This window comes from Staurois parvus, unplaced genomic scaffold (genome assembly GCF_062004578.1).
Source record: "Staurois parvus isolate SC_StPar_1 unplaced genomic scaffold, SC_StPar_1.0 ptg000179l, whole genome shotgun sequence".
NCBI classification, from domain to species: Eukaryota; Metazoa; Chordata; class Amphibia; order Anura; family Ranidae; genus Staurois; species Staurois parvus.
In genome coordinates, this window is record NW_028317975.1 from 1638760 (window position 1) to 1653009 (window position 14250).

The 14250-nt window shown below is 40.1% G+C and overlaps 1 protein-coding gene across 1 annotated transcript in view; it reads left to right on the forward strand.

The window, feature by feature from the left end:
- Positions 1-14250, forward strand: part of LOC149462245 (contactin-associated protein-like 5) — a 689962-nt gene that overhangs the window by 366443 nt on the left and 309269 nt on the right. Inside the window, exons 9-10 of the mRNA XM_089677184.1 lie at positions 7452-7601; positions 11932-12097. Coding sequence (XP_089533310.1) covers positions 7452-7601; positions 11932-12097 — 316 coding nt within the window. The remainder of the gene's footprint in view (positions 1-7451; positions 7602-11931; positions 12098-14250) is intronic.

The following is a 14250-nucleotide window of genomic DNA, read 5'->3' on the forward strand; positions in this document are numbered from 1 at the left end:
ATCCCTCCACTGGCTTCCGATTGCGCAACGGATCAAATTCAAAATCCTAACGCTCACGTACAAAGCCGTCCACCACACTGCCCCGAACTACATCACTGACCTAATATCCAAGTACCACCCAGCACGCACACTCCGCTCCTCACAAGACCTCCTTCTCTCTAGTTCCCTGGTCTCCTCCTCCCATGCCCGCCTCCAGGACTTCCACAGGGTGTCACCCATCCTCTGGAACTCCCTGCCCCAACCCATCAGATTATCACCTACTCTCCTCTCCTTTAGGCGCACCCTGAAAACCCATCTCTTCAGGGAAGCCTACCCCACCCCCTGCTAACTTGCCGATCTCCTCCACTCTTCCTACCACTCCATCCCCCACAGCTATCTCCTCCTGTACCACCATCCCCTCCCTCCTAGATTGTAAGCTCCAAGGAGCAGGGCCCTCGATCCCTTCATGTTTTGCATTGTATTGGTATTGTTCTGTCACATGTTCTGTCCCCCTTTGTAATGTACAGCGCTGAGCAAACTATTGGCGCTTTATAAACACTGTATAATAATAATATTAATACACAACCCAGAGGTGGTAGATGGACTACATTGTCTACTTTTTTTTTCTACAGCTACTAATTTACATCAATGTATCAAATAATATTATACCATAATTAATCCTTTTATTGATGCTTAGTTATCAAGATTCATAGCATGAACACAGTATAGTATACAGTTGTAGTTACAAAAGGGATGAAATTTAGAAGAATTAGGAAGAAATCAGTTTAGACAAACAAACGCCTTGGCATCATCTGTAATAAAGTTTATCTCGGTGTGAAGCACACAAGAGGTTCCAGCAAGGAATGGACATGAGCTGTACTTATACAGTGGGATCCTCCTGTGGATTACAGTAAATTGCATTCAAGTCTAGAGTTCAGGGTCACCAAACATCTGCTCTAAGGCTCTAAAGAACCAGGCCAATAGCGATGAAGAGGAACCAAATGTCAGGCAAGGTCAGTTTCACAAGACAAATATACCTGACAAAAAAACAACTCAACGAAAACCAGATCCTCTCAAGATACTTCATTACCAATTACTGTTATGACTTACTGACATTCTGTGCCAGTAAAAGGCATGCATGGTTGGATCCACCTAATGTAGTTCAGTTGTGACAACACTTCGAAGGATCAATATATATAGAGAGAGAGAGAGAGAAAGGGAGAGGAAGAGGGAAAGAGATACTTATATACAGTACTGTGCAAAAGGTATAGGCAGGCATGAATAAATGCTGTAAAGTAAGAATGTTTTTAAAAATATATCTTTTAATTGTTTATATTTATCAATTTACAAAATGCAAAGTGAGCTAACAGAAGAAAAATCTAAATTGAATCAATATTTGGTGTGACTAACCTTTTGGCTTCAAACCAGCATCTATTCCATTCATCAAGCTCTTTTAACCATTAGCCACCCAGCCTATAGCCGTTTGGCGGCCACAAAAATGCATTACCTTTCCGGGGTGTACGCCATTTGGTGTCCTCCCGCACATGCACAGTTTGCGCGGTTGCAGAGCCGCGCAGCGACGCGATCTGTCACCAGCCGTATACCTCGGACACGGCCGATGACAGATCTAAGTACCGGCCCCTGTTGCCAGTACCATGTGACCTGCTGTGGCCAATCACAGCAGGTCACATGACAGTTGTATACAATGGATGGCTTCATTCATGCCATCCATTGTATACTAGTGTCTAGCTGTGAATGGTCACAGCTAATCACATGCACATGTCATGTGATTAGCTGTGGCCAAATCACAGCTAAGCACAAAAAAAAAAAAACCTGAATGAATCGATTTCATTCAGGTAAATGCTTGCTTATAGCGAAGTAATTCTTTGCTATAAGCAAATTGTATAAAAAAAAAATACTGATCACTTCCCCAAAGTAGTACAATGTTACTATGGTAACATTATACTACTTTGGTCATAGTAAAATATGAAATAAAATCTTAAAAAAAATAAAAAAAAATGTAATAAAAAACAATTTAAAAAATAAAAAATAAAATATATTTTTTTTTCACACTGTCACCAGTCAGTGTCCCTGATCACCGCCATGCCAGTTATATGATGACGCAGTACTGCACTGGTGACAATATGTAAAAAAAAAAATAGTGAAAATAATTTTTTTAATTTTTTAATTTTCCGAAAAATTATGACAAAAAAAATACAACTTCAAAAAACTCGCCATGCCTCTTATGAAGTACGTCGGACTGTCTACTCTGCAAAAAGGGGTCATTTGGGGGATATCTGTACTGTCCTGTCATTTGGGGATATCTGTACTGTTCTGACATTTGGGGGATATCTGTCCTGTTCTGACATTTGGGGGATATCTGTACTGTTCTGACATTTGGGGATATCTGTACTGTCCTGACATTTGGGGGATATCTGTACTATTCTGACATTTGGGGGGATATCTGCACTGTTCTGACATTTGGGGGATATCTGTACTGTCCTGACATTTGGGGGATATCTGTACTGTTCTGACATTTGGGGGATATCTGTCCTGTCCTGACATTTGGGGGATATCTGTACTGTTCTGACATTTGGGAGATATCTGCACTGTTCTGACATTTGGGGGATATCTGTACTGTCCTGACATTTGGGGGATATCTGTACTGTTCTGACATTTGGGGGATATCTGTACTGTTCTGACATTTGGGGGATATCTGTACTGTTCTGACATTTGGGGGATATCTGTACTGTCCTGACATTTGGGGGATATCTGTACTGTTCTGACTTTCTTGGACCTCAAGAAATTAGATTGGCCGTCAGTACTTCAGGATTGATCAATATTCAGATCTATACCATAGTTTGTGAACTCTATAACTTTCCTACAAACTAAATAATACATCCTAATTTGGGTTATTTTCACCAAAGACATGTAGCAGAATACATCTCGGCCTAAATTTATGAAGAACAATTATTTATCTGTAAACTTTTATAACAGAAACAAAGAAAACCGTGTTTTTTTTTCAAAATTTTTGGTCTTTTTTTGTTAATTTAGCAAAAAATAAAAACCCCAGCGGTGATTAAATACCACCAAAAGAAAGCTCTAGTTGTGTGAAGAAAAATTTTAGTTTGGGTACAATGTTGTATGACCGCGCAATTGTCATTCAAAGTGTGAGAGCGCTGAAACCTGAAAAATGGCCTGGGCAGGAAGGTGTAAAATTGCCCGGTATTGAATTGGTTAAAGAAGCACAAAGAAATGGGCAATGTTGAGGATGGTAGGCACGGTGGTCGGCCAAGAAAACTTCATGCAGCAGATGAAAGACACATCACGCTTCCTTCCTTTCAACATGGGAAGATGTCCAGCATTGCCATCAGCACAGAACTGGTGAAAACCAGTGGGACCCAGGTACACCCATCTACTGTCTGGAGAAGTCTGACTAGAAGTGGTGTTCATGAAAGAATTGCAACCAAAAGGCCATACCTCTAACGTGGAAACAAGGCTAAGCGACTCAGCTATGCAGGAAAACATAGGAATTGGGGTGCAGGAAAACATAGGAATTGGGGTGCAGAAAAACGGCAGCAGGCGCTCTGGACAGATGAGTCAAAATTTAAAAAATTTGGTGGTAGCAGGAGGACGTTTGTTGGCCGAAGAGCTGGAGAGCGGTACAATAATGAGTGCCTGCAGGCAACTGTGAAGGTTTTTTTTGCATTTCTGGAATGGAGTTGAAGATTTGGTCAGGATCAATGGTGTTCTCAATGCTGAGAAATACAGGCAGATACTTGATACTTATCCATCATGTCATATCATCAGGGATTTGTGTGATTGGCCCCAAACCTATTCTGCAGCAGGACAACGACCTCAAACATACAGCCAATGTCATTAAGAACTATCATCAGTGTAGAGAAGAAGAAGGAGTCCTGGAAGTGATGGTTTGGCCCCCACAAAGCCCTGATCTCACCGTCATGGAGTCTGTCTGGGATTACACGAAGAGACAAAAGGATCTGAGGCAGCCAACATCCACAGAAGATCTTTGTTTAGTTTTCCAAGATGTTTGGAACAACCTATCTGTTGAGTTCCTTCAAAAACTGTGTGGAAGTCTACCTAGAAGAAGGCAAAGGGTGGTCACACCAAATATTTGAATTGAATTTCTCTTCTGTTCATTTACTATCCATTTTGCTTATTGATAAAAATAAAACCATTAACACTTCTATTTCTCAAAGCATTCTTCATATACAGCATTTTTTCAAAGCTGCCTATAACTGTGTTAAATGCATTTTTCACCTTGGTTTTTACTATGGAAAAGGAGGGATATAATAAACAAGATGATTTTGTTATGAGCACCACAAGAAGTCTACCCTGGTGGCTAACAGAAGCTAACAGAATCCAGTGTTCTAAAAAGATTAGGACAAACTTAATGTGAACAAATCACCAGGACCAGATGGCTTACACCTGAGAGATCTCAAAGAAGTTAGTGAGGTCATTGCTAAAGGAAAATTTACTGACTGGAATGGTACCAAAGGATTGGCAAAAAGCTAACGAGGTTCAAGAATGAGCCAAGATACATACTTTGAAACTACAGGCCAGTCAGCCTAACACCTATAGATTGTAAACTGTCAGAGGGGATGATAAGGGACCATACTCAAGAATTTGCAGACACAAATCATATTAGTAGTAGTAACCAGCATTTATGGATTTTTGAAAGATCATTCTTGCCAGATCAGCCTATTAACATTCTAAGAGGAAGTGAGCTGTAATCTAGGTCAAGGAAGGCCTGTGGATGTAGTGTATCTAGACTTCGCCAAAGCATTTGACACGGTACCCCATAAACACCTAATACACAAATTGAGGTCTGTTGGTGTTGATGATGGTATATGTACCTGGATAGAAAACTGAATACAGGGTGCATCTAGAGGGCGGAGATAAATAACGTATCTTCTGAATGGTCTGGAGTTATAAGTGGGGTACCCCCCAGGGGCGGACTGACCATTTGGAAACTCGGGCACCGCTCGAGGGCCCAGGGTCAGTAGGGGGCCCCATGAGAAGCCCCTGGTACCTTTCATAGGCTTTTTTGGGTGTGGTTTGAGTGTGGATGGGGACACAGGGACCCCATGATCCCCTATTGCCTGGGGCCCCATGAGTTGTCAGTCCGCCCCTGGGTACCCCAGGGCTCTGTCCTGGGACTAATCCTGTTTAACTTCTTCATAAACGATATAGAGGTTGGAGAGAAATAGTTCAGTCTAGTGTTTGCTGAAGATAGAAAGCCAAGCAGTTCAATACTGTTACGACAGGATATAAAAGCTTTACAGAAGGAACTCGATAAAATAGAGGGGTGGGTGAAAACATGGGAAATGGGGTTCAATATAGGGAAATGTAAAGTAATGTACTTGGGTGGAAAAAAATGAATGCAAGTTACACGCTGGGGGGAGAACCTCTGGGGAAATTAGGGATAGAAAAGGATCTCGGGGTTCTAGTTGATGACAGACTCAGCAATGGCATGCAATGCCAAACCTCAGCAAGCAAGGCCAACAGAATATTAGCATGCAGTAAAAAGGGGGTTTATTCCAGAGATAAAACTATCATTCTACCACTTTATAAGACTCTGCCCACAAGGAAGAAAAATATATTTTAAAAATATTCTTCCCAAATATATTGAAATATATTTGAAATGCTACAATTTTGGTCATATTCAATATATTTAAAAATATATATATATATTTATATATATATATTTTTTTTTTTAAAAATATATTTTTTTAAATCTATTCTTCAGATTTTTTTTAACATATAAACAAGTCATTTTAATATACATTTTTACATACATTTGTAAATGCATTCTGAAAACGTAGATTTGTATTTTTAAAGACATACAGTATATTTGAAATTTATTTTTACAAATATTTTTCATATATCTTGTAATAAAAACGCATTTCAACGTGCAGTATATATTTATTTATTATTTATTTATTACAGGTACTTATATAGCGCTGTATATTGTATTATATATTGCACATTCACATCAGTCCCTAACCCTCAAGGGGTGTACAATCTAAGGTCCCTCACTCACATTCATACATACACATACTAGGGACAATTTAGACAGGAGCCAATTCACCTACTATATATATTTTGTATATGTATATATATATATATATATATATATATATTGACTATGGCCAAAATTGTAGTATTTCAAATATATGTCAATATATTTGGGAAAAATGTTTTTAAAATATATTTCAAAAATATTTTTCTTCCATATGCGTGGTTCTACTGCATCTTGAGTATGCTGTCCAGTTGTGGTCCCCAATCCTTATGAGGGATATACTGGAACTGGAGAGAGTCCAGAGAAGGGCAACAAACCTAATATGGGGGCCAGAGGACCTCAGTTACGAGGAATGACTACAAATATTGAACTTATTCTCCCTGGAGAAGAGATGCTGAAGAGGAGATATGATAGTGATATACAAATATCTTAGTGGTGATTCCAACACTGGGAGGAAAGTATTTAGTCTCAGGTCAAGGAAGAAGACACGAGGCCACTCAATGAAGTTGGACGAGAAGTGGCTTAACATTAAACTGTATAGAGGATTCTTTACTGTTAGAGCGGTAAGGATATGGAACTCCCTTCCGCAATCGATGGTTTCAGAAGAAAGTGTCACTAATTTTAGAAAAAAACTCTTAGATGGGCATCTTATTGAACACAATATACAGGGATGTGAGAAGTGATAGAGTCATAAACACCCACACAGGTCTTTGTTCACCCTTTCCAACCTAACTATGACATTTTTGTACAGTACTACATATATTTAAAAATTGGAACAGGGTCCTTTGTTCATAAATACAAAATTTCATTAATATTTTATATAGGTATTATTGGAGTTGTACCCCTAAAGCTTTATCTTGCTCGGTTCTAGAAAGGCAAATCTGACAAAAATTTTAACTCTTCCCTGCCGTATCCAAATCATAAAAAATGCCAAATAGGTTTTAATTTAAAAAAAAGTTAGGTGTTTAAGGCAGCCATATTTCAGCAAGATTCTTTATTCTTCCCCCTCAAAAGTCAAAGAATAAAAAAAAAAAGTTGAAAGAAGATTTTTATTTTCTTTTTTTTTTTTTTTTATGCTACATAACGTTTTCAAAAGTGCATTAAAAAACAATGTGAAGCATTAATCTTAAGTGAGGACATTTTCCTATGGGCAGTGAGCTGCGTTCCCCTGTAATGTAATGTGTGAGAATGCGGAGGATGCCAGTAATTGAAAATGACTGTAACAAGCAGTTTGCAGTGAAAAGAGCATCATTATCTAGAAGCATCCACTTTGTACTGGACACAAAATAATGTACTTTACAGATCATAACAACATTGCTTGCAAAGGATTTTTTTTTTTTTCGCTTTAGCGCATTCAATTTACTTATTTTCTTTCAAATGAAAAAATAAAAATATCACTTTCAGGAATAAACTCCTCTTCATTTTCCAGGTAGCTTTTTAAATGACGGTTTATGGCACGCGGTGGCGATTAACATCAGAAGACACCGATTAACGCTGACGTTAGACAATGGAGCTACAGCACCCGTCCATGTCACTATCCCCGCACGGATTTCCACCGGATATCAGTATTATTTTGGAGGTGAGCAAGATCCTAAAGCTCAACTCCAGGCAAACCACTAAATACAGATACATTACATTATATATCTGCCAATGTGATTGTAATTCTGTCCATAAGTCATCTAGGCCAGCAATTCTCATTCTTTTTTTAGTAGTCTAAAATGTAAACAATGAAATTGTTACTTATCAATGGGAAACCTAAGCCTGGGATGATGCACCCTCTACCTTGATGAAATCCATCCCCCCCATCACATCAGAGGTGCCCCCATCAAATCAGAGGTGCCCCCATCACATCAGAGGTTTCCCTTTACATAAGAAGCTCCACCATTACATCAGAGGATCCACCATCACATCAGAGCCACCCCCTTTACACATCAGAGGTTCCATCATCACATCAGAAGTTCTGCCATCCAATCAAAGGTTCCCCCATGACATCAGAGCCACCTCCTTTACACTTCTGAGGATCCTCTTAACATCTGATCCCCTTTACATAAGAAGCTCCACCATTACATCAGAGGCTCCACCATCACATCGGAGGATCCCCCATCACATCAGAGGTTTCCCCATCACATCAAAGCTACCCCATTTACACATCAGAGGTTCCACCATCACATCAGAGGTTCCACCATCAAATCAGAGGTTCCACCATCAAATCAGAGGTGCATCCATTACATTAGGAGGCATACCCATCATATCAAAGACCCTCATTACATCAATGATCCTCTCGTCACACTAGAGGTTCCCTCATCACATCAGAGGTTCTGCCATCAAAGCAAAAGTTCCCCCATCACATCAGAGGTGACTCCCAATACATCAGAGATCTTTGCATCACATTAGGGACACCTTCATCACTTCAGAGGTTCCTCTTTCATATCAGAGGCCCTTCCATTACATCAGAGGCACTGCCATCATATCAGAGGTTCCAGCATCACATCAGATACCCCTATCACATCAGAGAACCTTCCATTACATTAGAGGTTCTCCCATAACATCAGAGGTTCTTCCATCACATCAGAAGTTCCTACATCACATCAGAGTCCCCATAACACCAGTGGTCCTCCATAACATTAGAGCTGTCCTCATTACATTCCAGGTGTCCTCATCACATCAGATGCCGTCCATACTATCAAAGATGCCTCCAAAACATCAGAGACCCCCTATCACAATAGAGGTTCCGCATCACATCAGAGGTGCCCCTATCATATTGGAGGCCCTTCCATTACATCAGAGTTGCCCTCAACATATCAGAAGTTCCAACATCACATCAGAGACCCCATTCATGTCAGAGGTGCTCTCGTCACATTAGAGGCCTACCATCACATCAGAGCCCTCCTCCCTTCACATTTGAGCTTCCACCATCACATCAGAGGTTCCCCCATCACATCAGAGGCATACCCATCATATCAAAGACCCCCACCACATCAGAGGTCCTTGCATCACATCAGAGGTTCCCTCATCACATCAGAGGTGCCCCCATCACATCAGAGATTCCACACATCACATTAGAGGTGCCACCATCACATCAAAGGTCCTCCCATCACATCAGAAGTTCACTCATAACATCAGAGACCCCTATCACATCAGAGGTTTCCTCATCAAATCAGAGGTGCCCCCATCACATCAGAGGTCCTCCCATCCCATTAGAGTTACCCCCATCACATCAGAGGTTCCTCCATTACATCAGAGGTGCCCCCATCACATCAGAGGTGCCTCCATAACATTTAGAGATCCCTATCACATTAGAGGTTCCCCCATCATATCAGAGGCACACCCATCATATCAAAGACCCCCATCACATCAGAGGTCCTCACATCACATTAGAGGCACCTTCATCACATCAGTGGTCCCCCCATTACATCGAAGATTCCCCCATCACATCAAAGGTGCCCCTATCATATCGGAGGCCCCCCCATTACATCATAGGTGCTTCATCACATCTGAGACCCCTTTCACATCAGAGGTGCTCCCATCACATCTGAGGTCATCCCATCACATCAGAGGTTCCCTCATCATGTCAGAGGTGCCCACATTACATCAGAGACCCCCCATCATATTAAAGGTGACTCCCATCACATTAAAGGTTCCCTCAGGACATCAGAGACCCCCATCACATCAGAGGTTCCCCCATCACAACAGAGATCCCCCATCATGTCATAGGTCCTCCCATCACATCATAGGCCCTTCTATCTCTTCACATCACAAACTTTAAAGAAAAGAAAAGAAAATTGATTCAGCATATATAATTATATAACTCATACAAAATTTCAGGGGTCTAATGAAAAATTAAAAATTAGGTATATATATATATATATGTATATATATATATATATATATATATATATATATATATACATACAGTTGTGTTCAAAATAATAGTAGTGTGTTGAAAAAAGTGAATAGAGCTCAAAATCCTTCTAATAGCTTTTATTTCCATCCACACAAATGCATTGGGAACACGACACATTCTATTCCAAATCAAAACATGAAGAAAAATAGATCAAATTTGTGTTGTTCCTCTAAAAAAATTTAAGAAAAGTGAATATTAGACGGTTCAAAAAAATCGCAGTGTTTGTATTCTTCTTTACAAACTCAAACATTCACTATATAAACTGAAAAATGTTTGAAGATTTTGCTTTCCTTTGAATGACTTCATGAATATTTGGTTGTAGTCGCACTGTTTCTGAGAACTGCTGTACATCTGTGTTGCATGGAGTCACCCAACTTCTGGCCCCTGTGATCAGGTATTCCAGCCCAGGATGATTGGACGACATTTCACAGTTCTTCTCTATTTCTTGGTTTTGCCTCAGAAACGGCATTTTTGATGTCACCCCACAAGTTTTCTATTGGATTAAGATCCGGGGATTGGGCTGGCCACTCCATAACGTCCATCTTGTTGGCCTGGAACCAAGATGTTGCACGTTTACTGGTGTGTTTGGGGTCGTTGTCTTGTTGGAACACCCATTTCAAGGGCATTTCCTCTTCAGCATAAGGCAGCATGACCTCTTCAAGTATTCTGATGTCTTCAAACTGATCCATGATCCCTGGTATGTGATAAATAGGCCCAACACGTAGTATGAGAAACGTCCCCATATCATGATGCTTGCACCACCATGCTTCACTGTCTTCACAGTGTACTGTGGCTTGAATTCAGTGTTTGGGGGTCGTCTGACAAACTGTCTCCGCCCACTAGACCCAAAAAGAACAATCTTACTTTCATCAGTCCACAAAATGTTGCGCCATTTCTCTTTAGGCCAGTCAATGTGCTCTTTGGCAGATTGTAACGTCTTCAGCACACGTCTTTTTCCCAACAGTGGGACTTTGCGGGGGCTTCTTGCAGATAGCTTGGCTTCACATAGGCGTCTTCTAATTGTAACAGTCCTCACAGGGAACGTCACACCTTCTTTCATCTTCCTGATTGTTGGCTGAGTCCGCGCCATTTTGGCTATTCTTCTATCCATTCCAATGGTAGTTTTTCGCTTTCTTCCACGTCTTTCAGGTTTTGGTTGCCATTTTAAAGCATTTGCGATCATTTTAGCTGAGCAGCCGATCATTTTCTGCACTTCTTTATATGTTTTCCCCTCTCCAATCAACTTTTTAATCAAGGTACTCTGTTCTTCTGAACAATGTCTGGAACGACCCATTTTCCTCAGAATTTCAGAGAGAAATGCACTGTAACCAGCATGTCCAACATTTGCTGCCTTCCTTCCTTAAATAAGGGCAATAATTGCCACCTGTTTATCAAAGAATGAATGACCTCACTAATAGAACTTCACACTGCTATTATTTTGAACATGCCCCTTTCAATGAGTGATTCAATGACACAGAATCAGCAGCATGCATGTCATGACTGTTGGGTCTGTTGGATTTCTATTCCTCTACTACACCTGCTAGTAAATTATTTGCCATGTAGAAATATAATTTCTACCAAAAACAGTAATTGATCCGGTTAGTGATGTCTGACTGCTATTATTTTGAACACAACTGTATATATGCAGCATAAAAGCAATTTTCGATGGTCCAAAGGTGAACTTACACTGTAACTTGACTGCTATGAAATGAGCTTTTTCCTTCTTTCGGTAGTGTACACTCATTCCCTCAGGCGTCAATGAAACTGAATATACCAATATAGAAATGTAAATAAATTTGACCCTCAATGAACAGATCAGCACAAACAATAAAAACACACTAAACGTTGTGTGATTCCACGTTTCTTCATGACGAAGTATATGTAATAAAAGGAGACATCTGGAATATTGAGATCTTTGGGGTCATCCATCAATAATGCTCATAAAAAAAAGTAAACGTGTTATATGAAATTTGATTAGGCTCAACATCTCTCTCTTCTCAAACAGGTTGCCCAGAATCTCCTTCTGACTGTGTCAATCCCATTTCTTCATTTCAAGGATGTATTAGGCTCATCTTCATCGATAATCAGCCCAAGGACCTCATTTTGGTCCAGCGTGGCATGCTGGGAAATTTCAGTGATTTGCAGATCGATATGTGCGGCATAAAAGACAGGTAATTTGATACTATTGAATCAAGTGTTCATGGAATTACAAATGAAGAATATATTGTTTCAAGTATGCTTCGAGCTTTGTATGAATTAACATCATCACCATTTTCACCTGACACCTAATCCTGCACGGAACATAGGGTTTCCATCTGAGCTGGACAGCCTATTTTTTTTTTTATTTTTTTTTATCTCGGTACATATCTGACACCAGTGGTTAGTCATGTTGGCGGCGTAATGTTCTATGTATAGGATGTAATAGAATTGTATTATGATCATATCCAGTGGTTAGTTATTTTGGGGGTGTAATGTTAGTATTCTATGTATAGAGTGTAATAGAATTGTATTATGATCATGTCCAGTCGTCGGCCATGTTGGGGGTGTAGAGTTCTATGTATAGAGTGTAATAGAATTGTATTATGGTTATGTCCAGTGATGGGCCATGTTGGAGGTGTAGTGTATCATCAATTTTTCAACTTGCAGTAGGAGACCATGGATTCCAGTTTGTAGTACTGCCATTTGGCCTATCCTCTGCTTCACAAAGGTCCTTGCACCTCTTCTTGCCCTTCTACAAACTCAGGACATCCAGGTCACAAGGTATCTAGATTATCTTCTTCTGAAGGACTCATTTCCCTTCAAATTATCTTCAAATGTCCACATGACAATTCAGATGATTCAGCCTTTCAAATGAGTGACCGGCTTCCACAAATTTGCTTTCCAACCCTCTCCTCAACAATCATGTCTGATGATTGGTCATGATTGGGAGGTTTAGTGTTCTATGTATAGAGTGTAATAGAATTGTATTATGATCAGGTCCAGTGGTCGGCCATGTTGGGGGTGTAGAGTTCTATGTATAGAGTTTATTAGATTTGTATTATGATCATATCCAGTGGTCGGTCATGTTGGGGGTGTAGTGTTCTATGCATAGAATATAATAGATTTGTATTATGATCATGTCCAGTGGTGGACCATGTTGGAGGTGTAGTGTTCTATGTAAAGAGTATAATAGAATTGTATTATGGTTATGTCCAGTTGTCGGCCATGTTGGAAGGTGTAGTGTTCTATGTATACAGAGTAATAGAATTGTATTTTGATCATATCCAGTGGTCGGTCATGTTGTCGTGTATCATCAATTTTGCAACTTGCAGTAGGAGACCATGGATTCCAGTTTGTCGTACTGCCATTTGACCTATCCTCTGCTTCACAAAGGTCCTTGCACCTCTTCTTGGCCTTCTACAAACTCAGGACATCCAGGTCACAAGGTATCTAGACTATCTTCTTCTGAAGGACTCATTTCCCTTCAAACTATCTTCAAATGTCCACATGACAATTCAGGTGATTCAGCCTTTCAAATGAGTGACCAACTTCCAGAAATTTGCTTTCCAACCCTCTCCTCAACAACCATGTCTGATGATTGGTCATGATTGGGAGGTTTAGTATTGTATGTATAGAGTGTAATAGAATTGTATTATGATCAGGTCCAGTGGTCGGCCATGTTGGGGGTGTAGAGTTCTATGTTTAGAGTGTAATAGAATTGTATTATGATCATGTCCAGTGGTGGGCCATGTTGGGGGTGTAGTGTTCTATGTATAGAGTGTAATAGAATTGTATTGTGGTTATGTCCAGTGATGGCCCATGTTGGAGGTGTAGTGTTCTATATATAGAGTATAATAGAATTGTATTTTGATCATATCCAGTGGCCGGTCATGTTGTCGTGTATCATCAATTGTGCAACTTGCAGTAGGAGACCATGGATTCCAGTTTGTCGTACTGCCATTTGACCTATCCTCTGCTTCACAAAGGTCCTTGCACCTCTTCTTGGCCTTCTACAAACTCAGGACATCCAGGTCACAAGGTATCTAGACTATCTTCTTCTGAAGGACTCATTTCCCTTCAAACTATCTTCAAATGTCCACATGACAATTCAGGTGATTCAGCCTTTCAAATGAGTGACCAACTTCCAGAAATTTGCTTTACAACCCTCTCCTCAACAACCATGTCTGATGATTGGTCATGATTGGGAGGTTTAGTATTGTATGTATAGAGTGTAATAGAATTGTATTATGATCAGGTCCAGTGGTCGGCCATGTTGGGGGTGTAGAGTTCTATGTTTAGAGTGTAATAGAATTGTATTATGATCATGTCCAGTGGTGGGCCATGT